General features: G+C 43.4%; 1 protein-coding gene across 4 annotated transcripts in view; it reads right to left on the bottom strand.

The window, feature by feature from the left end:
• Positions 1 to 25432, bottom strand: part of LOC111854625 (alpha-2-macroglobulin-like) — a 56442-nt gene extending 31010 nt beyond the window's left edge. The window contains exons 1-12 of one of the 4 annotated variants that reach the window (XM_072711756.1): positions 25321 to 25432; positions 24686 to 24785; positions 14273 to 14453; positions 12873 to 13029; positions 12587 to 12639; positions 12366 to 12386; positions 10913 to 11081; positions 10473 to 10557; positions 10233 to 10326; positions 9982 to 10096; positions 8453 to 8574; positions 6587 to 6754 (exon numbers count right to left, since the gene is read on the bottom strand). In XM_072711756.1, the coding sequence (XP_072567857.1) occupies positions 6587 to 6754; positions 8453 to 8574; positions 9982 to 10096; positions 10233 to 10326; positions 10473 to 10557; positions 10913 to 11081; positions 12366 to 12386; positions 12587 to 12639; positions 12873 to 13029; positions 14273 to 14453; positions 24686 to 24750 (1230 nt within the window). In that variant the 5' untranslated portion in view covers positions 24751 to 24785; positions 25321 to 25432. Of the gene's footprint in view, positions 1 to 6586; positions 6755 to 8452; positions 8575 to 9981; positions 10097 to 10232; positions 10327 to 10472; positions 10558 to 10912; positions 11082 to 12365; positions 12387 to 12586; positions 12640 to 12872; positions 13030 to 14272; positions 14454 to 24685; positions 24786 to 24875; positions 24968 to 25320 lie in introns of those variants that run through there. The other 3 variants (XM_072711753.1, XM_072711755.1, XM_072711754.1) reach the window with 3 other exon arrangements.
• Positions 25433 to 27574: the final 2142 nt, after the last annotated feature.

Genomic DNA, 27574 nt, shown 5'->3' with positions numbered 1-27574 from the left:
ACTCGTGCCCGGGATACATAGGTATCTTTTTGCAAGGTGTGACAAGAGTGGATACTCGTTTTGGTGCTGCTTCCACCAGTCCAGTGGATTGGCTCCAGTAAGTGACAGGGGTGCTGCTTCCTTGTATTTTTTCATCTCCTCCTCTGCCAGTTCATGTGTGGTTTTTCTCAGTGAGGGTCTCACTGCACCATATGTTTGTCCAAGTAGATCAGCTAAAGTAAAAGAATCTCTGGGTCTCTTGGATGGGATGTCCTCTTGCACAGGACCTTGAACATCCACCACCTCTGGCACCACATCTGCATTAGTCTCTCTTGCCTCCACTCCAGTCTCTCTCTGCTGGAAAAAAACAACAAAAAACCCCACCAAAATTAGCTTTGATTTTATGGAAATTAAGGAAACAAAAAATAGTCCCAAATAAGAACAGTGACAATTCTAGGTCATTAAGTTTCCATGTAATATATATATATTTATGTTGTTGTTAACTAATTTATCTTACATTTAAAAATAAATATCTTACATTTTAATATATCATGTTTTTTAATGTGAAAATGTGAACAGATATATATTTTTGCTTGTCTAACTGACAATGAATTCTAATGTTTATTGGCAAAGCTTACCTGGCACCTTGCAGCTTCTGCAATGGCTCTCACATAGATGTCCTGGCGTTTGTCATCAGACAGGAAGGGCAAAGCCTTAAATCTGGGATCCATAGCTGAGGCCACATAAAGAATATCTTTCTGCTCATCATCCAAGTATCTCTTGTTTAGATCCAGGCATATAGCAGATTTAATTTCTTTTATCATGGTGGACTCACTGGGGCTCTCTTGTAGATCATGGATCATCTGGGCATGGAGTGGTGCCACAAGTGATAGGGTTGCGGTGCTCTCCTCTGACAAGACAAGCGTAGCTACCTTCATAGGTTTCAGAGCGCTGACAATTTCTTCTGCAGATGTTATGTCCGAATCATTGAGTGTGCAGAGGTCCTTCTCAGTCTTCCTCACTTCACCTGAGAGGAGGGCTGCACAAATGGCTGGCTGCTGCTCCAGAAACCGCTGCAGCATGTCAAAAGCACTATTCCACCTCGTAACTACGTCAGTCATAAGTTTGTGTTCAGGCAGCTGTAGTAGCTTTTGTTTTTGCTGCAGTACGTGGCTGGCTGTAGTGCTGCGTCTAAAAAAACTGGTTATGCGTCTCACTCTTCCAAGTAGACGCGCGACTGATGGGAGCTTCAGTGCACGCTGTGAAGCTAAATTGATGGCATGCGTGAAACATTTTACATGCAACATGCCGGCCAGCTGTGCTGCTACAGTCATGTTTGACGCGTTGTCTGTTACGACGACAGGGTCCTTCCATTTTATGTCCCATTCCTCCAATGCAGTTTTCAGTAACTCTGCAATGTTACTGCCAGTATGGCTCTCATGCATTGCTCGTGTCTGCAAAACATGTGAAACGAGTTCCCACTCATCTGAAATGTAATGTGACGTAATCGTAACGTACGACTCAGTTGCTCTGGAGGTCCATGCATCGCACGTCAGAGCCACTCTTTCTGCCGAGGCAAGCGATGTTTTGACATGTAGCTTTACCTCTTCGTAAATTGTGGGCACTGCTACGTCCGTTATGTGTCTGCGAGTGGGGATCATGTAGCGCGGCTCCATAGTATTCACCATATGCCTGAAGCCGGCATTTTCAACCACACTATACGGCCGCAAATCCTTACAAATGAAATGCACAACTGATTCCGTTATCTTCTTTGCGCGAGCTGAGGTAGACGGAAGTTTGTTAGTGATGTTATCCAGTGTAGTTTGCCTTAAATCAAGAGGTTTCGGCTGAGGTCGCAGTGCCGCTAATTCATCTGCGTGGTGTCTTGTTAAGTGATAACGCAAGTTCGTAGTGTTTCCTGAATATTTTAAGATAGATTTGCAAAGCTTACAAATGACATTTGTTTTGTCTAATTCGGTACTCCCTGGTATCGTATTGAAACCGAAATGCAGCCACACGTCAGCTCTAAAAGCTGGAGGCGTTTTTAAATTGTCCGCCATGCTCACTCATGTCTTGCTTACTTCTGATATCGTACTGCTTAGTGTTTTGTTGATAGCGAGTTAGCGACATCTATTGGAGCGGAGGAGGAGTTTTTTTGGCACAACTTGGATCGATACTTGAGGTTTGACTATCGATACACTATCGTAAAAGAAATTATCACGATAGTTAGATGTATCGATATTTTTGCACAGCCCTAGCAATGACCGAAAAAAATTGTCCCCACAACGTCAAAATAAGTTTTCATCACATTGTTTGGACATTTGGTCCTCACAATGTAATATAAACGTGATCCACACATACACATAGTAGTCTTAGGCAGTTGCATTTAGCATTAGAACATGTAAATTAACAGTAACACAATAGAAAATAAACCAGAATTTCATCTGTTCCCCAAAAACTTTATGAACACAGTTTGTGGTGCTCTAATGACCAGCCAAGTGACATTCCAGTCTATTCTCCTTATCGGGTAAGTTACTTATACCTGTTTGTATGACTATATGAACACAGTTTGTGGTGCCCTAATGACCAACCAAGTGACATTCCAGTCTATTCTCCTTATCGGGTAAGTTACTTATACCTGTTTGTATGACTATATGAACACAGTTTGTGGTGCCCTAATGACCAACCAAGTGACATTCCAGTCTATTCTCCTTATCAAGTAAGTTACTTATACCTGTTTGTATGACCATATGAACACAGTTTGTGGTGCTCTAATGACCAGCCAAGTGACATTCCAGTCTATTCTCCTATTCAGGTAAGTTACTTATACCTGTTTGTATGACTATATGAACACAGTTTGTGGTGCCCTAATGACCAACCAAGTGACATTCCAGTCTATTCTCCTTATCGGGTAAGTTACTTATACCTATTTGTATGACCATATGAACACAGTTTGTGGTGCTCTAATGACCAGCCAAGTGACATTCCAGTCTATTCTCCTATTCAGGTAAGTTACTTATACCTGTTTGTATGACTATATGAACACAGTTTGTGGTGCCCTAATGACCAACCAAGTGACATTCCAGTCTATTCTCCTTATCGGGTAAGTTACTTATACCTGTTTGTATGACCATATGAACACAGTTTGTGGTGCCCTAATGACCAACCAAGTGACATTCCAGTCTATTCTCCTTATCGGGTAAGTTACTTATACCTGTTTGTATGACTATATGAACACAGTTTGTGGTGCCCTAATGACCAACCAAGTGACATTCCAGTCTATTCTCCTTATCAGGTAAGTTACTTTCTTCATTAGTATAACTGAATTATATATATAAAAAGCTGCCAGCATGACAAAGTCTCTCTGCGTACTAGTAAAAAGACTTGGTTCTGTTTCAGTTAACTTCTTAATTTATTTGTTTGTTTGGTTATTTAATTCTAAATTATTTTTTATTTGAATTCTTTGTGTTTAAAATGTGATTTTAACATCTTTTGTTTAAATGTATACCTTCGTAAAGCAGCTGAATTGCCTTGCTTTTCTGAATTGTGCTATATAAATAAACTTGGCTTGCCTTGCCTTTGTACTTATAGCAAACAAATGTCACAGGCCACATGTGTCACGTTCAGCTCCCGTCCAGCCCGTCTCTCCTGTCTTGCCCGTCCAGCCCGGCTCTCCTGTCCTCCCAACACGGACCCAAGTCCCCGAGGAGGTCCCGGACAGTCGGACCCCCGCTCCTTCCTCCCCTGAGGAAAAGGAGCTTGAGTGGGACTCCTCGGGGACCCTCTTCAGGATTCCCTCACCCTTGCCTCAGCGAGGCCGACACCCCCCAGGACCCCGCCTGTTAGTTTCCCGTAAGGGACGGGGACACAGGCGTCGGGCCCGGGTCCCGCCCACCCTGCCCCCTGGCTCGCCCGTTCGGCCCCTGGCTGTGGCTCGGTGGCTGCCTGCGGGTCCTCCGGCTCGGGGTCGGCGGTCTCCGCCGGGTGCCCCCCTGGTTCCTCGGTGCCGGTCCTCGGCGTCGCGTCCGGCTCGTTGTCGGTCGCCTCCGGGCTCCCCTGCTTCGGCGGGGCGTCGGACGGCGCCTTCGCCGGCTCCGGCTGTGCCGTCGCCTGCCGTGGCTTCCCCCTCCTGCCTGCCTTCACCACTTTTCCCTCCTGCTCCCTCCGTGTCCCCTCCGTCTCTCCCTCGTCCCGTTCCCTTGGCCCCTGTGTGGTCCCCTCCTGCTCCCTCCTCCCTCTCGCCTGCGGCCCCTCCGGCCGCTGCCCGTCGCCCGCCTGGGCCCCCTCGGGCTCCCCTTTGCCCCCCTTCCGTTCCTGTCTGGTCTCCCCTGTCGCCCCTGTCGTCTCGTCCGTCGCCTCCCCTCGGGCGTGCCCGGTGTGCGCGCCTTTGGGGGGGGGTTATGTCACGTTCAGCTCCGAACGATCCTCGTGTGTGCCACGCCCCCTCATTACCTCATGTCGTCTCCTGATTGTTCCCACCTATGTCTAGTTAATTCCAACCTGTCCTGGGTATATCAGTCCGCGTCTCCCACTATCCCCCAGATCCGTCATTGTATTGTGATGTATTGTTTCGTGCTCGTCTTATGTACTGGAATAAACCCAGATTACCCGTCAGTCCGGCTCCTTTCGACTACTTCCCCGCTCGCTTGCCAGCGCGTACGGAACCGAACGTGACAACATGCTTATATGACTTAAATAATACCCATTTCTTTTTCATTTAGTTTTCATGTTGCTCTGCTCTTATTCTATAAACAGAAAACCATATATATACACAATAACCACTGGTAACAGTTTCTATGAAGCTCCCCTCTATAGTGCATTATAGACACATTAGTAATGCATTATAAGGCATCTATAATGCCTAAAAAGTACTAAAAATTCCATTACAGCATCTTCTATTGAATCATGAAACTTCATAACTCCATCATCATAACTGCTCACAATCAAACCAATTTTACATAAAAGATCATAGAGCCTTATAAATACCTTACTGCATTTTGTTATTAAAAACCATGTAGACTGTGGTTAATTGTAGTGTTCCATAATGCATGTGCAGTACCAGTCCAAAGTTTGGACGCCCAGCTTCCTACAAAGAAGGGTGATTGTGTCGCATGGCATGACCTGGTCACCTGACCTAAACAAGCAGAGATGGTTTTGGAGGAATTTGACCAGAGTGTGATGGAAAAGCGGCCAATGAGTGCTCAGCATATGTAGAATCTCCTCTAGGACAGCTGGAAAAGCATCCAAGGACACCAGGAAACTGAGGAGACAGTAGGGTCAGCCAGTCCCTGGAGCAATTGTGGTTAAGGGCCTTGCTCAAGGGCCCAATGGTGACTCTGCTGATCCAGGGATTTGTAAAATGCAGAAAATAGTATAAATAAACCTTTCTATGGGTATGGGTGTCCAAACATTTGCCTGGTATATATATTATATTTTTATATATGACAATTTATTGTCTACCTCAAGTAAAGTAAGGGTTCATTCATATATATATATATATATATATATATATATACACACACACACACACACACACACACACACACACACACCACACACACACACACACACACACACACACAGTGGTACCTCAGAACTCGAATTTAATGCCTTCTTCACAGACTGGACGATTAACCAAATAAAGCAGTGCAACATTACAGTAACTAACAATAAATAAACCACTAACTTACGTGTACTATTAGAGCATTTATGTCATTTATTTAAACTTTATTTTACCAGGTAAATTAACTGAAGACCAGTTCTCACTGTTTTACGTGATATTCGGGAGAAATAGCAGATTACGATCGGAACTGCCTGGGATACAAACGTCATGTGTGTAACTAAACTCTTCAGCCAATAAGGGCAAAGGTGTGTCGTCATGAAGGCGGTTCCAGTTTGTGCAGCCGGGAGAGATCGCAATGCATCTAACCGTAATGCATTGCGTCAGGATCAGAATGCGTTGATTTAAGCCAGCGCTGTAAGCAAGTCGAACGCACCCAATGACCGGACTGGGGAAACAAACTGAAACGCGGACTTAATACAGAGGACTAATGACAACAACCAGAAACAGCTAATCACATGGAGATCCCACACGAGGTTAACGAGGAGGCGTGGCACACAGAAGGAGCGGACAATCGGGGCAGGACAGGGGTAATGTTGGGATAAGATCTTTATCGTTTTGGAAGCCATTAAGAAAAAAATGCTCTTCTTGTTTTATCCTGTTCATTTTGTGGTTAAATGCTAAAAAAAAAAAACATATTTAGGTGTAATTTTGGGGGGCCGGGAACCAATTAATTGATTTTCCATTATTTCTTATGGGAAAAATTCGATCAGAACTCAAACTTTTTAGGATTCGATCCGGAGTCCGGAACGGATTAAGTTCGAGAACCGAGGTACCACTGTATATATATAATGTGTTTAACCAGTCATAATAATGCTTTGTAATGCATTATGAAAGTGTCTGTAATGCATTATAATTGAGAGATTCGTAGAAAGTATTAGCTAAGCAATTCATCTTACCACCTTAAGAGGTGCCCCCAATGGTGCCCCCTGGTGGCAGTATATGCACTCCATGCATTAGAAGGCAGGAGCAGGAACAGATTCTCACCTGGAGATAGACAAAGTCTTGCGTCCAGAGGGAAGTGTTCATTGAGAAAAGGGCAACGCCTTCGCTGTTTGTGCTCTGCGTCCAAGTGTCAGATGTCGCACCATAATTCACTTGAAGGTTAACAAGCTCATTGGCCACAGGGGAAGAGTTCTCTCTGATTGCTTTCACCTGACAACAAAAGACCGTAGAAGCTATTACTTAATGTCAGAAAAACACACAATTTAGCTTAAAACTTCCATGACACAAGAATCTGAATAATCCTGTTGAAAATTGATATTTAAATCCAGTTTTCTGAGTCATAACTGTTAAAAATGTGATTATACTACTGCAATTTGATTCACCATTCAGCATGATACTGTACATCAACACTTTTTACATTATTTTTGTATTTAATTTTATTTGTGTTTTATAAGTTTTGAGAGAAAGTGTTGTCCCATCGTTGTCCCCCTCCTTGGGTTCCGTGTTCCCTTTATTGGTGCCCCTGTGTGTGTTGGCGTTCCCTGCGGTGTGTCAGTTGGTGTCCTGGTTGTTGTCCTTGTAGATCCTGTACCCCCATTCCTATACCAACTAAGTAGCTGAAAGATGGATGGATGGATTATAGATGATGGATGATATGATAGACCCTGTCAATTCTTGTTTATGAATCATCAAAAAAGTGCCATAAAACTGAAATAAACTGCACTTGATTAGTTATTCTTATATTAAAATGAAGTATGAAATTGACAGACATATGTGCGGCATCAGGAGTGATGTGGACGCTGCATCGGTCTGTCATGGTAAAGAAGGAGCTGAGCCAAAAGGCGAAGCTCTCAATTTACCAGTTGATCTACGTTTCTACCCTCACCTATGGTCATGAGCTGTGGGTAGTGACCGGCCGAAATGAGTTTCCTCCACAGGGTGACTGGGCTCTCCCTTAGAGATAAGGTGAGTAGCTCGGTCATTTGGGAGGGAGAGGAGCCAAATGAGGCGGCTCAGGCATCTGGTCAGGATGCCTCCTGGACGCCTCCCTGGTGAGGTGTTCTGGGCATGTCCCACTGGGAGGAGGCCCCGAGGAAGACCCAGAACACGCTGGGGAGACTATGTCTCTCGGCTGGCCTGGGAATGCCTCGGAATCCCCTCCCGGAGGAGCTGGACGAAGTGACCGGGGAAAGGGAAGTCTGGGCTTCCCTGCTTAGACTGCTGCCCCCGCGACCTGACCAGGAAAAGCGGTAGGAGATGGATGGATGGATGGATGGATGGATGGATGGAGAATAAAGGCAGCACATGTACCATCTAATGACTAGGAGAATAAAGGCAGCACATGCACCATCTAATGACTGGGAGAATAAAGGCAGCACATGCACCAGCTAATGACTAGGAGAATAAAGGCAGCACATGTACCATCTAATGACTGGGAGAATAAAGGCAGCACATGTACCATCTAATGACTGGGAGAATAAAGGCAGCACATGTACCATCTAATGACTGGGAGAATAAAGGCAGCACATGCACCAGCTAATGACTAGGAGAATAAAGGCAGCACATGTACCATCTAATGACTGGGAGAATAAAGGCAGCACATGCACCATCTAATGACTAGGAGAATAAAGGCAGCACATGCACCATCTAATGACTAGGAGAATAAAGGCAGCACATGTACCATCTAATGACTAGGAGAATAAAGGCAGCACATGCACCATCTAATGACTAGGAGAATAAAGGCAGCACATGTACCATCTAATGACTGGGAGAATAAAGGCAGCACATGTACCATCTAATGACTGGGAGAATAAAGGCAGCACATGCACCATCTAATGACTGGGAGAACAAATCTAATGACTTGTATAGATAGACAATGTGAGACAAACAGGACACAAGGACTCTTACTTTGACTTCATACAGGATTCCTCGTCTGAAACTGGGCGGCTCCTCCTCAAACAAGACAGTAACCATGTCAGTGCTGCGGGACAAGAAGACCTGCGACTGGGCCTCCCCCGTCAGGATCACTCCTAAGCCAGTCACCAAAAAAAAATCAGCAGGGCCTGTGCACAATGAACAGAAGCTGTTCTGCAGTTGCTTTGTTCTTAATCATGACCATGCAGATAAGGGCATAACTTTGGCTGGAACATTGTGGGGGTTGAAGTCTCCACCAATTACAGGAGAAAAATTATTATTGGGAGGGTCGTATTAGCTGGTTTTGATTTATTGGGGGTAATTTACGCCCATGGGTAATTTATTGGGGGTAATTTACGCCCATGCATGCAGAACCAAAACAGCAGGTACTGACTATGTGGGCTTTGTGTCAGCTCACTTGCAGGAGGGCCCTGAGTCAGACATTGTCACAAGTGTCTATGCTGTACAGCATGGGCGTCGTTAGGCCTATTTAGGGTGGGCTTCAGCCCCCCCAAAGTGATCCCAAGCCCCCCCTAAAAATATAGTAATTATCATACTATTTTAAAATTATATATCCATACATTTCATACAAGATATCACTGAGCGCAGGAAGAAACTTAACAAATAGAAGCAAGACTATTATTAAAAATAATACTGTAAGTCTAGCTATCGTTATTTAATTAAAATTATGTACTGGCTGTTTAAGCTGCTATAGGTAGAAGCCGGCATTAGGACCCAGGCGGAAGCTACATGTCGCTGCTTGTTAGCGAGCAGCAACGTTCAACAGAAAGAAGCGGCCAGATAATTTCATTGTCAGAGATTGTGAGTTGGTGTCAATAACTGTTAATTGCTTAACTTTACTTAAGTTTCCGTCAGTGAAAGGAAAGTGACGTTGTTGGAATAAACCCAGATTAATGCTGCTGTCATAATTAGTTATTGTGATCAAAAACTTAATGATAAGGTTCCCTGTTTTTGCTGTTGTACAACAGCAAAAACAGGGACACTGAAGTTCAGTTTATATACCAGATGGATATACGAAGGTATTTTGAAAGATTGAGGGAGAAGCAGGAGAGCGGCAGGGGAGCTGATGCTGAGGGAGCTGATGCATGATTAAGACTGGTGGAGCTTTACAGGTAAAATTATTTGTTTTGTTGTTGTCGTTTTATTCAGGGTGGAGCCTTCTAGATTAATGAGATAATAAAATTAAAGAAGCCTGTTTAGGTTTGGTGAAAATTTTTCAGCCCTCTATATGCGCTAATTCCTTCCTACAACCCTGGGGGCTAAGCCCCCCTTGTCTTTCAATCCTAGTGACGTCCCTGCTGTACAGTATATATTCATTCAAATAATTACCATTTATGACACTTGTCAAGTGTTTTCTAAATAAAACCATGAAATCTACTGAGGAATGAGTGTGATTTGCAATAACTGATTTAATGCTTCCGGAAGTGTGAATGTGCGTGGGTTAGCAATAAGTATATGCTTATTTTTAATGGATTTATATATTATATAAAAGCATCACTCACCTGTCCCAGACTCCTGTAACTCACTCTCGACAAACAGATGCTGGATGTATCCACCTTCTCCTTTTCTCAGAGCAGCCAAGTCCAGTGTTTGGGAGGCACATCCCGCCCTGTCAGTCTAGATCAGACAAGCAGCTGTCAGTGCAATAATGAGACGGCAGGAATGGCAAAGGCTTTGACTTTTCATTTCCGCGCAGTTTACAGCATTTAAGTTTTACGTTACAGGACCACTTGGGTCAAATATGGCTTCTTACTGTCTTGATGTATGTCATGCATGTATTCAATCTCCAGCCCTGCAGACACACTTTTGCCTTCACTGATCCTAGGATGGGCTTTCCATAGGTGTATCTACAAAAAAGTATGTCATGATTTACCGTTTTAAGGAATTAGAATCCATATTAGAGACAGACCAATGCAATGCCATTACAACAGAACATAAGATGACGTTAAGCTACTCCAGTGATCCCTAGTGAGAAGAATTTGCTAAGACTTACTTTCCACAAACTTTCAGCACTGGCTGAATATCTTGAACATACAAAACCTCAGGAAGATGCACTTTTACCTCAAACTTGGGTAGAACTACATAAAAAAAACACAAGACCTGTTGTTTTCAGGAGAGAGGCAGAAACATCCACTTTCAGCAGCAAATGTTTGTGAAAAAAAACAGGTAATTTTTTAAAAACAGCTTGGGTTATACAAGTAGATAATACTTAAATTACATGATTAGATAGATAGAGAGATAGATAGATAGATAGATAGATAGATAGATGATAGATAGATAGATAGATAGATAGATAGATAGATAGATAGATAGATAGATAGATAGATAGATAGATAGATAGATAGATAGATAGATAGATAGATAGATATTGTGTTATCATTAAAAAATAGGAAAGGCCATTGGCATGGTTAGCAAGTGTGAAGGTGTCCTGACCATACTCTTGCACTTCAAAGGACTGGGAGGCTTGTCTGCCTGCTTCATTCCAGGCGGTGATGACGTATCTGCCCTGAGGCGACTCAGCACTCAGGCGATAGGACAAGTCCAGAATCCCGCTGGCAGCTGACTGGTTTAACCACTGAGCAATACGATTGTGGTTGGGATCCTGCAAATACACCAAATACAGGCAGAGGAAGACAGAAATTACAATTTTAAGGACCTTTTAGCTTTGAATATGTAAATAACTATATGGACAGATCACCACCAAATTGAAGAAAACATCATGGTGAATTGTCACTAGGCAACCATGACTCACTAGTCCTCCAGAATTTCCCATAAGTGTTTAACTGGCTAGAGATAGGGTAATGGGTATAGTGAGATTATCCATCAGGTAAATAGCATTTTACCACACACACACACACACACACACACACATTCATACTATAGAGGCAATTTGGCAACATAGTCATGGTAATTAGGAAACTACCACATCTTCACCCCTACCGTGACCAAAATGAAAGGTGTTATGCAAACCATAATGACACTTTTGATCACAGTGGGGAAATTCACTTTTCATCTATCCCATCTTGCTCTCCATGGCACACAGACATGTACATAGGCAAGACCAAGCCTGGCAGTAAAAAGCAGCCACCTGCAGCGGCACCCATGGAGCTGGGGGTTAAGGGCCTTGCTCAAGGTCTGCCAGACATGTGACTGTTCTGCTGAGGCTGGGCTCAAATTCACAGCCTTCTGGTTATGGGCACAGAGGCTCAGCCCACTGAGACACATGCTTCCCACGACTGGAGCAAACATAGACTGAGTAATCAGGCTACCACAAGGTAGACTGCTCCAGAAATCAAGCCACCGATCATCTTCTGGTTCCTGATCTCCTATCTTCTGGTTCCTGACTGGCTCTAATCAAAATGCCCTTTCCCATTGCAGGAACTTTTTTTCAGGAACTTGGAAATGATATACTGACTTATTATATACCAGTATATTTTTATCTAATATCACTGATACTGAGCAAAATGACTTGCTCATGCTCCATTCTTTTGGGAATGTAGTATAGTTTCCTCACTTATGAAAATTTGACCTACAATTATGAAGCTTAACCTACAAGCTTTTTCCACCTCCCATATTTAGCATCAAGACCACAGTTCCTGTTGTGCGTTGGGAAAGGTGGGAAAGCGATACAGGAAAATGCCCGAATACGGTTTATTGTCTTTAATCTATGTAAAAAGGCTGGTATGACATATAAGTTAGGAGATGAAGGTTGAGAAGCGTAACAACATCTCCTGCACCAGAGAACATTATGTGGAAATAAACTCCATCCTCCCAAACTGAGCGCCGCACCTCTGGTCTGGTTCATTGCTTTTATGGGTGAAACAACAGAAACTAACATTATGAATAATTTTAGGGAAAGTAAAATATATTAGAAAAAGTTCCCTACCTTCAACTCCACAGTTTGGTACTGTTAAGAAAAAAAAATATTGAATCAGGGCACAATGTTAACAAGCAAGGCGAAATACCACAGTCAGAGGGTCAGACCGGCTTTTTGGCACTTTCCCGGTAATTATGAACAAAATAATCCTATTGGCCAGTTTTTTAAAAATCCATATTTTTCTCCTATGGCCATTTGGTGTTACTCCACATCAGTATATAACAGCTCACCTTCTGGTTCAGAGGCAAAAAACTGAAATCCATTGTTGCAATTCGGAACATGACTATGGAAAACAGAACAGATGTTATTGTTATGGACTGAGATTTTCAAAGCAAGGATGGATGGTTCCATACATAGAAGACTAAAAAAAAGTCAAATATAGAATAAACAGTATAAACTTCATAGGGTAAATAAATTAATGTGTATGGGAATATTAAATATCTGAAAACTTGTTTTACATAAAGTTTATTTTCTACTACAGAAAGCCATGGAGAATTAACTGAAAAGCAAAAAGACCTTCCTGTCCAGGCTTATAAATCGGTTTGTCAGTCTGCATGATGGGGAGGCTGCCAGACGGAATGATAAAGATCTTGGTATTTTCTGTTACATGCTCAGTGGGCCCCTTGAAAGTGGCACGTAAGGTGGCTACTCTGGGGGAGGACACAGCAGGAACCTGAACAGGGGAACGAGAAGAACATGAGAAGCACAGGCGAGGGGCACAGCCATTATTATCTTAGACATCCTGGGCCATTGAAATTTACCTAACATGGATTATTAGACAATATATAAGGTCTTTTTACTATTACTTTTTAATAAACAGTAGAGTAGTTCAGTGTGCAGCACTACTGGAGCAAATGCACTGCAGCGGGGCACACCACATAATTCTGTTTTGGTATACTATGATTTGGTATACTTCAGTGCGATATGCACTGCAGCGGGGCACACCACATAATACTGTTTTGGTATACTATGATTTGGTATACTTCAGTACGATATGCACCGTAGCGGGGCACACCACATAATACTGTTTTGGTATACTATGATTTGGTATATTTCAGTGCGATATACACCGTAGCGGGGCACACCACATAATACTGTTTTGGTATACTATGATTTGGTATACTTCAGTGCGATATGCACCGTAGCGGGGCACACCACATAATTCTGTTTTGGTATACTATGGCTTGGTATGCTCCGGTGGGTTATGCACTGAAGTGACGATTGAAGAAAGGAACAGTTGGGTCCCACCAGGACTTTTGGTTTCCTCACACAGCCCGAAGACACTCATTTATATGTAGCAACGTCTCCAAATTGCTTACAGTACGTAACCATGCACGTGTGTGTGCCAAGGATAGGCATGCCCTCCAAACAGAAAGGATAAACAGCTTCATTTACTGTATAGCATTGGTGTCAAACTGCAGCCCTGGGGGCCGCAGCCCTGTGTAGCTTAGTTCTTTCCCTGTTCCACCACAAATGATTCAGCTCAACAGCAGAACAGCTTCTTTTAATGCTAGAATTTCAGTTTCTATTTATTACTACATGAAAGGAATGTTTTACTTAAAACTACTGGTTATTTCTAATGTGATGTATATTTTTTTGTAAAAAAAACAATGAATAAAGTAATGATTTTTGTTATAATCCAATAAATATGCAGTATTGTTACTGAATTAAGCAAGCATCTAAGGACTTTCTGTGAGAACTGTTTGTATCAAATGAACTAAAACTTCACTATGAGGTGTCATTGAAAATGGCTTAATATCTGATTTTAATCACAAACTAGGGAACAGTAGATTTTCTACTAAATTATTAACACTTTTACGTGGACAAATTGAACACACAATAAACCCCAAAATCTAATTTTTACTTAGTTTTACTGACTTGTTCTTGCACGGATGACTATGTAAAGAAAGCCTAACCTGGAAAGGCACACAGCGGACGAATGGGTGAGCTACCACCTCTTCCATTAAGACGACAGTGACTTCACCCTCCATGAGCAGTGAGATGTTGAACGTCACCGGCATCTGAGACTCCAGGTGGACGCATACTGTCTCTGTGCTTCCACTCACGGCTTGCGAGGTGACAGTCACCAGGTAGTCCCTAATGGGAAAATCAATTAATTGTGGCAAAAGAAAGTCCCACTTAGACAGACTGAGACATGCCTAGAAGGCTTCTGCTTTCCACCCCCGCTTGTCATATGCAGGGCTGTGAGCCCATCCAAAGTCCACACCCAGAGCCGGAGCTCAGGCCCGAAGCCGAACCACAGCCTGGCCTGCGGCCCCAGGCAGCGATTCCTAAAGACTTCAGAGGCATGAATGGACAAGTCACTGTGGACGAGCTCAGGCAGCTGCTGCAGTGCAGGAGAGAGGCAAGCAACAACCTTAACATACATCACACGACCCAGTCAGCACAAGTACGTCGGCGCTACGTCGCTGATACGTTTTTTGAAGGTCGGTATTTAGTAGCTTTTCAGTCGTGTGCACATTGGCACTACGTAGCGCCTCCGTAACAGCTACATCCAGGCGATGTAATCGCGACGTTTTTCCGTCTCAACAGCCATGAAAACGCGACGTCTAGGCGAAACTCCGCGATGATTCCGCAACCCTTTTTATTATCCTACCATTTCCCGACCCTCTTACTATCCTACGTGATGATTCCCTGACCCTATTATCCTACGATTGCCAATAATTATTTCAACGTTTGCTTTAGTGTTGAACACATATCGATACTAATATATTTTATTTATAATATATATATAAAAAATACAATGGTAACATGAAATGCACACACAAAATATAAAATGCACGTTACAAAAAAAAAAAAAAAAACAGAAAAATAAAAATACTGAAAGAAAAGAACTATCGGACACGCTTGGTCAGCCTGTCACGAGCCACTCTTTGATGGTTTTTTCAGCTTCAGCCTCATTTGGACTAGACACCAGTGGGTTTCGTAATGCAGACTCTAAAAACAGAACAGACACAATTCACTTACATTAGACCTTATTAAATGGTAAATGTCAATCATGAACAGGTGAGTTTATTGTTATTCCTTTACGTTGTGATTGTTCACTTTTTATCTGCAGTCTGAAAATAGCAACTTTGGGCATTAAAACCAATGAAAACTATGGGAAAGAATTATGTAACGTGCATGGGGAGGTTAAATCCATATTGTGTTTAAACCTTTAGGATAATAACTTTATCCTGAAAGGTCAAATTTTACCTTTGCTTAAACATTGGTTTTACTTACGGATAATCACATCTATGATGTTTGTATTCCTCATCGGTGTTTTTGTTTTCTTTAGTGTTTGACCCAAGCCAGTGATATTTCGGAAACCTGGGGGGTATTCCAGAAAGCAGGTTATGTGACATACCCGGGTAAGTTTAAGGGTAAGTTAGTGGATAACTTCAACTTTCGGTTCCAAAAACGGGGGTAATTTTCTGGGTATGTACGTAACCATAGCAGCTTACTCTCTGAAGATAACCTGCTACTGAGCAGGTTATGTTCCAGGGTCAATTTGTTGCAGAAGGTTACTGAGCATGGCGTGCCCTTTTGATGACGATCCTGTGGACATGGAGGCACAAAATATACAAGGTTTTTTTCGCCGGGAGACAGTTATAAGACCGCGTATTGATGTCTTTTTATTTCCTAATGATTATTTGAAAAAGCGTTATCAGTTTTCGAAAGAATCGTTCATTTACTTAATATTTTTTTTTTTTTTATGTACACTGTGTTTTTTTTTGCTGCTAAATTGTGGTACTTGTACTCTGCTCCTATTTATATATTTATATATACATCTTTTTATATATATTTATTACACACTCTGCCAGGCTGATGTCGAGCAAAATAATGCAACGCAATTTCGTTCTGTTGTGCACTAACCCGTGTATCTCTGAATGACAATAAAGTAACTATTCTATTCTATTCTATCTCTTGAAACCGCATATTGCAAATGTCACAAACCCAAACGGCGGGTCTGCGCTTAGCATAGAAAACATTCTGTGCATAGCACTTCGGTTTTTTGCGTCAGGGCATTTTTTGTACAATATGGGCGACGCAGAGCATGTGGGAAAGGCAGCTGTGTGTAGAGCCGTTCGCACAGTATGTCTGGTACTTAACGCTTCTTACACACGTTTGTACAGTGCCCTGTCCATAAAGCTCTGCGTGTTATTAAAGAGGAATTCCACAGAGTGGTATAGGTTTGTCCTTTGTAGTAAAATCTATGACGCATATTTAATATGTAGTCATACTATTTATATCTATACATGTATTCATCCTGCACACACACACACACTTGATACTTCCATATATGACTTTCTATTTCAGGGTTTCCAAATGTAATTTGGAATACATGTAATACATGTATAGTGACAATAAAAGGCATTCATTCATTCATTCATAATTGGGTGCATTGATGGCACCTACATTCCTATTAAAGCTACTTCAATAAATGAGGGAGACTATGTTAATAGGAAATCTATTCATAGTATCAATGTGCAAGTAACTTGATTTTGTATCCTTAATTTTTTGCCTTGTTAATCATCAAACTCATTACTTTTTCCCACTAACTATAGGTAATATGTGAGGCAACCCACATCATTACTAATGTTGAGGCAAAATGGCCAGGATCTGTGCATGATGCCAGAATTTTCCACGAATCATCATTATGGCAGACATTTCAGCAGGGTATGTTTTGCTTTATACAATGTGTTTTTTTCTTTTTACTATATTTGTATTGTACACTTGAATCATTATAAAGGGACAGAGTCAGCTCCTCAGATGGGGTGGTGGGCCCCCGCCAGTTAGACAGGCTTCAGCCTTTTTTCTATTAGCTACATGACAGAAAGAATATACTAAATCGTGTTTAATAAATAGTTCAGTGATCGTGTAATCAAATATTACCTTTTTGCAGAATGTTTTTGTGTTTCATTTTGACTTGGCTCGAAGTTATTCTGGCTCCAGAAGGATTACACCTTATTAAATAAGAAACCATATATTCCTAGTCGATACACATTGTTATTTTAACCTAAAGAAATGAATGGAAGGAAAAGTAAATGCTTTCATAGTGATTTAACAGTCAAAAGGATGCGGAAGGGGTGTTTAATTATTTTGCATTATAATAAAAGGGGAGGCGATGTCAAATTTGCAATTTAATACACTCACGCATTTACTCTGTCCGTAATTTTTTGCCAAACCAACTCTCTTTAGCCGATGCAGCCGTATTGCTTTTCTTCATTATTATTGGCTTGAATTCCTCATATGCGTGCATTAAAACTTCCAACTCCGCCTCTGTGAAGTATGCCGCTCTCTTTTTTTCACTTTGATTTTCCATTCTGACTCGTGAAATCGGCGATCAATTGAAAACGTCTTTATGTATGCACGGTGCACGCGCATTAACTCTGGGTAACCAATAGGAGGTTGATTGAACTTACTCTTCTCAGGTGTTTTGGAACCAACATACTCATGGTATGCGGGTTTGGGGTATATCAACCCAGAGGTTATGATTTACCAAATGGTAAGTTAACCAAGCTTTCTGGAATACCCCCCTGGAGGTGACAACAGATGTTTGGTCATACAAAATTTATTACATACTTTTGGGTAGTGTGTGTGTGTGATATATAATATGATATAAGTATCTATTATATTTCTTAGTATCCATGTATTAGCTATGTATAAGGTAGTTTTCAAAAACCATAATCATACCAGTTTGTTCATAAAGTCAACATTTCGCAACTGCATTTCGATATTCTTCAGCTCCTCAATGTCTTGCAGTGGAAGTCCACCATCCTCTGCACACTGAAAAAATAGATTCTTATAGAAAGACCTGTAAAAAGTATTTAAAAAATCTCTGTAATTGAGTTAATAGTAATTCACTTAGAAATATAATTGGTATGAAATGTAAACTAAAAATCCACCTTGAAACTTTATTATTTAGACAAGGAAAAAAATAAACATTTCCAAAATCAATCTAAAATAAATAATTAAAATAGATCATAAATCAATTTTGTACAGTACACTTGCCATTGTTAATGGTGTGTCTGCAGGACTGTTACCCCAAAAGGGAGGTCTTTGGGTAACAATCTCTGTCAGGTGTTGGACCTGGTTCTGCAACTCCCAACATTTGCAGAAGGATCCTCTCTGTTGCTGTAAGGTCAACAATAGAGAATACAGCATTAAGTATTTAGACATACATCAAGACAGATGTAGATGTAGATTTGTTTTCAACTTACGTGTGCATTAACTTAGTATAAGTTGCCCTTTGGGTAACGAAGTTCTCGAAGGAACATCTGTAAGAACAAGACTAAAAAATTACTCTAAAACCCTAAATGATCACAATTACTATCTTGTATTATATTGAAAATTGAAAAGCACAATTGTGATAATTTTCAGTATGCACATGTATTTTGAGAGTGATCTTACGCCATAGTAATACAACTCAAATTAATAGTAACATACAAACACATCACACAAAAGGTCGAGCATGGTAACGTTAGCATAGCCATAGATGTTAAAATGGTTTAAGTGCGATAAAAAGTTTGTAACAATAAATAATCAAATCTGAAACTATTTAAGAAAGAAATTATTTTCAACTTACCTTTCCAACCAAGCGTACGCGATGGAATATACTTTTCTTTTTTTCTTGTCTTTTAAAGCTGATTTAACAGGGAACAAAATATCTTTTAAAACCACGTTTCTCAACCACGGATGAGCCACGAAGGCTACAGTCTACAGATTGGGCCGCGAATTTAAAATCGAGACTGGCTATTGGTCCGTATAGGGCCGGCAGCACCACGTCTAAATCTAACCATGATGCATTGCGTCAGGACCAGAATGCATTGCTTTAAGCCAGCCCTGTAAGCCCAAGGCACAGTGTGTGTATTGTGGATTAACACTTTCAAACGAAGCTCAAAACTAAAACCAACAAAACTCAATCAGCATATCGAAACAAAGCACCCAAAACTTATTGGAAAACCACTGGAGTACATTCAGCGAAAACATGATGGACTACAACTGCAGAAGCAGACCATTGTCTCCCTAACAACACACACTTATTTAATAACAGTTGCATGTATAGCCATCTGACATTGCCAAGTCTTCACCCACAGTGAGACATCTCTCAATAGATCTCCACACAAGTGCGCACTCTTATTTAAAATACTGCCATATAAACAGGATATTGTAGAAATTGGAAATAAAAACTCAGACAATTTCTCACAAACTGTGACGCACGTCACTCTCTTTTATTAACTCGCAGCAGAAGACGCGCCTAAAGCAAAAAAGAGAAAAGGCAGTATCTTACCCGGAACATCCCATCACGTGAAGATGAGCACCGATTCTAATGGGTCAATCACAACCCGGGTTAAGATACAGATAACCAATTACAGATTAGGTATCAAGCCTTCATGAACAACATAGACTTGATAGTATGGTGAATTATGCTCAATAACTATAATGTGAAGTCGCCACACACGTCCCCCCAGAATTCACCGTAGCAGAAAAAGCAAACGTGGAGGAGGACGGACAGGCCGGCCACGGCGGCTCCGTTGAACGGGGCAAGGGGCTGAAACAGGGCCCGTGGGAATGACTGGTCCCCTGTGGCGGCATGCGGCCGGAGCAGGGGTTGGCAGCGGGCCCGGTGGCCGCCCCCGGCGGGGGGGTCGGGCCAGGTCAACAGGCTTGCTCAGGTCCAAGTGAGCCGGCTTAAGGCGGTCAACAGAGAGGCGTTCCGGGGTCCCGCCCACATCGACAAGGAAGTGTTTGTCGCCAGCCTCTATGACACGAAAAGGGCCCTCGTAAGGAGGTTGAAGGGGGCCCCGGTGGGCGTCGCGTCGGACATAAACATATTCCACCGATCGCAGACCTGCAGGCACGTGAGATAGAGGAGAACCATGGTGAGAAACGGGCCAAGGAGCGAAATGGGCAGCTTTGTCTAACAACAGGGTGCGCTGCTGCTTGGCGGACCAGGGAGCCGTGCTATCGGGGATAAATTCCCCTGGGACCCGTAAAGGTTGCCCATAAACCAGTTCAGCCGAGGAGGATTGGAAATCAGCCTTAGGGGCTGTTCTGAGGCCCAGCATGACCCACGGGAGCCTATCCACCCAGTTGCCATCCTTGAGGCTGGCCCGGAGAGCAGCCTTCATGGAGCGATGGAAACGCTCACACAGCCCGTTGGACTGAGGGTGATAAGCAGTAGTACGGTGGAGCTTCACACCCAAACCGTCTGCTACAGCAGACCAGAGCTCAGAAGTGAACTGTGAGCCACGGTCAGAGGAGAGGTTGGATGGGGTGCCGAAACGGGCAACCCAGGACCCGATGAAGGCGCGAGCAACCTCCGTGGATGTAGGAGCTGAAAGTGGAACAGCCTCGGGCCAGCGAGTAGTTCTATCCACCATGGTGAGAAGGTAAGTGAACCCGTGGGAGGGAGGTAAGGGGCCCACCAAGTCGAGGTGGACATGATCGAACCTCCTTTCCGGGACTTGGAAATGCGCAAGGGGAGCCTTGGTGTGACGGTGGACCTTAGCACGCTGGCAATCCACGCAGGCAGCAGCCCAACTCCTGACATCTTTTTTAAGCCCGTGCCAGACGAACTTGGCTGTCACAAGCCTCTGAGAGGGCTTTGTGCCGGGGTGGGAGAGGCTATGGACAGCGTCAAAAACCCGTCGCCTCCACTCAGCAGGAACCACAGGACGGGGGCACCCTGTGGAGATGTCGCAAAGGAGTGTAGTGCCGGCGGCATCAAAAACCACGCCCTTCAACTGCAGACCAGTGCTCGCTGTCTTGAGGGCCTGCACACCCTCATCAGTACCTTGGTCAGCAGCCATAGCCTTGTAGTCGAGGCCCAAATGGACGGCACCCACTAGAGACCGGGATAGACAGTCAGCCACGATGTTGGCCTTACCCGCGACATGCCGTATGTCCGTAGTGAATTCCGATATAGGAAAGCTGTCGCTGTTGATGTGCAGACCAAGGCTCAGCTACCTTGGCCATGGCAAAAGTCAGGGGTTTATGGTCCACAAAAACGACGAAATGGCGGCCTTCCAAAAGGGAACGGAAATGCCAGACAGCAAGGTAGAGACCGAGTAGCTCCCGGTCAAAAGTGCTGTATTTGCGTTCACTGGGACGCAGCTGACGGCTGAAGAAGGCGAGCGGCTGCCAGGCACCATCCACCCACTGTTCGTGTACGGCGCCGACGGCGTAGTCAGAGGCGTCTGTGGTAAGGGCAATTAAAGCGTCGGGGGATGGGTGCGCCAGCATTGTTGCATGAGCCAGCGCGGCTTTAGTGGCCTCGAAAGCCTCAGCCCTCTCAGTGGGCCAGTCCACTGATGTCTTGTGGCTCTTGCCACGTAGTGCCTCATACAGTGGTTGCATGAGCTTGGCCGCACAAATACGCTGCACTTAAAGCCCACTTGCTGGACACTTTTGAACTTTCCGACGCAGAGAGAGCCAGCCGGCTTTTTTCACTTCAGGGCTTAGGTGATGGCAAGCCGTCTGAGCTAATGGATAAAATGCTTAATCTCATGGGTGAGCACAGACCGGATTTTCTTTTCGTTCACTTGTTTTTACGTCAGCTACCGGCTCCGGTACGAGCGACTTTAGCAAACACCTCCATTACTGACTGCCGTGCACTGGCTGCAGAGGCTGATAAGTTCTTCCTCGCCGGCCGTGGCGTTTCCCGTTCCCCGGAAGGCACATGGAGAACGGCACCGCTTAGCTTTGGGTCCAAATTTGGCATGGTAAAAACATAACCCAGGGTCTCGTCGCCTTGCGGGTACCGCCGCTGCAACAGTGATGTCGGCCACTGGTGGCGCAAGCGGTGGAGCCGGAAGGAACGAAGCCATGAAGTGCTGTTGACCAGCGAGGAAGAACTTATCAGCCTCTGCAGCCAGTGCACGGCAGTCAGTAATGGAGGTGTTCGCTAAAGTCGCTCGTACCGGAGCCGGTAGCTGACGTAAAAACAAGTGAACGAAAAGAAAATCCGGTCTGTGCTCACCCATGAGATTAAGCATTTTATCCATTAGCTCAGACGGCTTGCCATCACCTAAGCCCTGAAGTGAAAAAAGCCGGCTGGCTCTCTCTGCGTCGGAAAGTTCAAAAGTGTCCAGCAAGTGGGCTTTAAGTGCAGCGTATTTGTTGTATGCTGGCGGGTGTTTAAGTAAGCTCACCACTCGGGATGCCGTGGAGCTGTTCAGTGCCGATACGACATAATAATATTTAGTGTCGTCCGCGGTGATCTCTCGCAGTGCGAATTGCGCTTCTGTCTGGGCGAACCATGCTGAGGCTGACGATTCCCAGAACTCGGGCAGCTTGAGAGAAACGGCGTTCGTGGTCATGGTCGTTCGGGGGAGTCTCTAGATACGTCTAGCAGAAAAACGTCGGGGTCACCAGTGTAGAAATTGGAAATAAAAACTCGGACAATTTCTCACAAACTGTGACGCACGTCACTCTCTTTTATTAACTCGCAGCAGAAGACGCGCCTACAGCAAAAAGAGAAAAGGCAGTGGGTGTGTCCGAAATCGCGCACTTGCGCACTTTTAGTGCGCGATTTTAGGGCGTAGTGCGTTCACACTGACAACTAAGCCAAAATTAAGTGCACTGAAAGTACCCGGATGGTGCACTGAAAACGGCCAGAAAACGCAGTGCAGAACGATGGACACTACTCGCACTAAACGGACGCCATTTTGACTACGTAGCGGAAGGGGAGGGACTTTCGGCAAGTTTAAATAATGGCGGACAACACAGACACGCAAGCTCATTCGGAGGCAACTGCGTCATATAAATGTAACATTAATAAAATTATTTTACTGATGTATACTTCGGTGTGTAGCCTGTCACTCTCTGACGACAGTTATAGATAATTTTGAGTTTGCGATTATATCGGCTTAGAAGAGTTCGCACACGTAAATGTTAGCAGTTTTTTAGCCGGTTAGGCGGTCGTAGATAAGTTATATACACGCAAATAAAACCACAAGGAAATTCATTGTAAATAAAACACGGCAAATATTTTGGGGCGCTGGAGAATCGCGATCAAATGCTAGTCCGTCACTTCCGGTAAGTGCAAAACGTTAGTGTTCCATTTATGATAGCACTTACCCATGGTAGTGTGCACTACGCCCTACATCTCAGTGCACTGAGGCAAGTGCGCGATTTCGGACACACCCAGTATCTTACCCGGAACATCCCATCACGTGAAGATGAGCACCGATTCTAATGGGTCAATCACAACCCGGGTTAAGGTACAGATAACCAATTACAGATTAGGTATCAAGCCTTCATGAACAACATAGACTTGATAGTATGGTGAATTATGCTCAATAACTATAATGTGAAGTCGCCACAATATCAAATAAACATTATCGATAATAAAAAGAAACAATGTGTCCAGTATATAAAATAGCCATGTAAATCATACCATACCCTATAATATGACAAGTAATATTACTACATTAAATGATATTATTATAGTAATATTACTACTTCCAGAGGCAAACAAACCCTTTTCTAAACAAGATCCGGCGTGACGCGTAGTTTTCCCTACCAAAAAGCGACCTTCGACTTAAAAGCGAGCAAAGCTTTTCAACACCGCGACGATCCGACGTTTTCGCAAATAAAACGCGATGCTTCGTAATGGAACGCGATCCAATTGCGACCATCCGCCGTTTTTGCGACGTATTGCCTACGTACTTGTGCTGACAGGGGAGGAGCACCATTTAGAGCGACATTTAGGGAGATTTACATATTTCAGAAGACATTTTAGGGTTGGCACTTTCAACATGAAGAGGTGAAGGAACTCTCGGTTGTTTTTGTCGTCAGGGAGGTGGGAGGGGGGCTATCGAGGGTATTAAATTGTATTTCGGTCCGGATAAAACACTGTACATATAGCATCCTGATTACTTTACCACTCCATTTAACATCTGTATTTCACAGATTGAAGGAAATTAGAAGCTTTATAGATCAATCTGCAGCAGTCTACTGTAACTAAAACTTCACCTTAATGTTAAGCGTATATAACAGGCATATACTTCAACAAGCAATTAATACAGGTCTGTATTTAAGATACCGCAAAAACGTGATTTCTGTAGAAACAAAAAAGTCAAAATCAGATCAAAATACTTTAGCACGTTATTTTTTAGTTCTTATTGGGCTGCATATAAAATTTCTAATTTTAAACAAGGAAAGATGGTATGATTATTTTCTAAAATATACTGGGTCGTTGCAAATCCATAAGTGCCTGTTTGACACATGGACCACTTACGAGTTACTTTAGGAAAACAGTACTAGGTTTCTCAGAATCACACAACAAAAAAAAAAGAAATTCGTTTAATTAGGTTACTCACAATACATTTGCGCCACCTGTGCCTGCAGCCTGCAGCAGGAAGAAAATAAGCAGCAGCTCGAACATAGTTGGGTCCAGGCTCAAGTTCGTGAAACGTTTCCCTATCCAAACGCGATACAGGAGAATATATTTAAATTCCCTTTGCACTTAACGGGAATCGTTACGTCATTTATTTATGCAGGATAGACTACCAGTAAATGGGATGGGTTGCATAACAAGTAGCTCGTTGGTTTTCTTTCACAGGGGTGTCAACAAGATCTGATTCCAGGTTACATAGCCCCCACGAACCCCGCCCCCCCGCGCTGGATTCTTGGCACCGGCAAATGATGTGCAATGAAACCTGTTCAGAGATTTTAAAATGAATTTATGCAGGGGCGTCTACAACTTTTACAGTCGCCACAACATCCCCTGGCGTCGGTGGTGATACCAACCTTTTTACAAAAGGCAATAACCGTCGCCTACCCGCGACAAATTATATTGCCAGACTTTGTCGCTATATTTAGCGAGTTTTTAGACCTCTCTGGCGACTCGTTTTCAAAAAAGCGACTAGCGACAAATCTAGCTACTTTTTCTAGTGTTTTTGGAGACTTTTGGAGACTCTGACGTGGAAGCACGTATCGTTCTTACTCTCCTCACCGAGCAGCGGGTGCTGCCGTGGGCTCCCCTCCCGTCCCAAAGCATTCACAGGCGGACAGTCCACACGCAGCAGCCCCGCCCAGCTGCAGTCAGAGCAGGAGATGTTCACCTTTCCGCGTCCAGACTGCAAATGAATTGCGCATGCGCGAAGCCACCACTGGCTGATCCTGTCCTGGCTTATTACCAAAAACTCCGCCAAGTATGACAGTTTTTAAGAATAAGTAATTCCGCCAGAGTGTCTCTTTGGGGTCACTTTTGCCGGTCCCAAGCCCGGATATAGGAAGAGGGTTGGAATTATGATATAAAAAAACAAGAATCGACAGAAGACAGTTCATTTGTAGTTCTAAACGTATTTAGGGTGTTTTTTAACCACCTTTTGTCTCTCCCACGACATTATTCCTCTCTCCTACAGCGTCCATTATAATTACATGCACATTATGCAAATTAGGCGATGGCGTCATTTAGCGACTTATAGCGACTTTTGGGACAACCAATATAGCGACATTCCTTGCTGAGGAGTTGGCAACAGTGTGCACAGGAGAGACACAGCAATGGCGAGTTCTAAAGTAGCGTTTTTACAGTGGAAATACAGACATTACGTTTCCCTTGTTGAAGTTAAAGGGAAGAATGTATACATTAAATGTACATTATGTCCTGGAACTAAGTCTTTATCCACGTCGGTAACGAGCAATTCAAATCTGATGAGGCACCTCTCTTCCTCTCACGCTTCATCAAAACTAGTGTCCAAGAATGTGGATGTTGATAGCAGCCCAAACCCAAGTGCGGCTAACAAAGGAGGAGATGGAGCCACGCTGTCATGCCCCGATTGTCCGCTCCTCTCGTGTGCCATGCCCCCTCATTAACCCCATGTGGATTCCCCGTGTTCATCAGCTGTTTCCGGTTACCGTCATTAGTTCAGTGTATTTAGTCCGCATTTCAGTTTGTTTCCCTAGTCCGGTCATTGTAATGTCAGCCCGTGTTTTGCTTGCTCCTTGTGTTGCCGCTCCTATTAAACCCTGTGTTTGCCCCGACTCTTGGCTTCCTGCGCCTTTCCTACGCTCCGTGCGCCGCCAAGCGTGACACATGCCATCAAAGCCCTAAAACCTTGATTTGGAGGGATATCCCAATACCACACAAAAACTTGTGCGACACAGGCTGAACTAAACAGGCTGATAGCCATGGAGGTTGTTGACAACATGTTGCCATTATTAACAGTTGAATCGGATTCTTTCAGAGCTCTCATTGCCAAAATATCTGCAAGAGCAGGGGTAAGCCCGCCATGCAGAAAGACATTTTCCAAATACATAGACGCTGAGTATGCTAAAATGAATGTCGAGCTCAAAAAGACATTTGAAGAGTTAGAATATGTCTCTACTACAGCCGACATTTGGACTGCGCATAATAAAAGCAAAAAAATCTTAGCCTAACTGCATATTGGATAAATCCACACAGCATGGAGCGAGGGAAAGCAGCACTGACATGCAGAAGATTCAAGGGTCGTCATACTCATGACAGTATCGCAGCTGAGCTTGACAACATTCACTCATGATGGCATATCCCACAAAATCACAACTGTCATGGATAATGGCTGTAATTTCATCAAGGCCTTCAAAAGGTACTAGTCAGCCGAGGAGGACGACTCTGAGGATGACGAGGATGAGGTGACTTTTACAAACATTAATTATATCTTGCAAAACAGTGCTGGTGATGAGAATGATGATGATGGTGGTCATGTGATTACTTTGCCGCCACATCAGATATGTGCACCACCCACATTAAACCTTGTTTCATGTACTGATGTTGACAAGTGGTTACTATCAAGACCAGAAACAAAAGTGATGTACATAAGAGCTCCCATTAAAATGATATTTCAACTTTACGATGGGTAAATGTTATTCACTTTCAGTGCATTATTCAATAAATTTCACAAGATATTCAATAAAATTTTCATAAATTGGGCTTAGTATTAATGATTTTGCCCGTCAGCTAATGTAAGTGTTCTAAGCATGTTGAAGGTAAGCTATAGGTCAGGCTATGATGAAGGTTAGGTGTTGTCAGGTCCGGTGTTCTGTCATAACATCCTACCTATCAAGACGTGCTATCGAGCCTTTCTGCACATGTGCAGTTCCACCGTCTTGAGATTAGGGTTAGGTTTTAGGGGTTAGGGTTAAGGTAAGGGTTTTGGGGGTTAGGGTTAGGGTAAGAATTAGGGTTAGGGCTATCGATTAGCACTATATTTGGATAAAGTAGGACG

The sequence above is a fragment of the Paramormyrops kingsleyae genome, chromosome 1 (assembly GCF_048594095.1).
Source record: "Paramormyrops kingsleyae isolate MSU_618 chromosome 1, PKINGS_0.4, whole genome shotgun sequence".
In the NCBI taxonomy this organism is placed as follows: Eukaryota; Metazoa; Chordata; class Actinopteri; order Osteoglossiformes; family Mormyridae; genus Paramormyrops; species Paramormyrops kingsleyae.
This window is presented reverse-complemented; position numbering and strand designations above follow the sequence as displayed.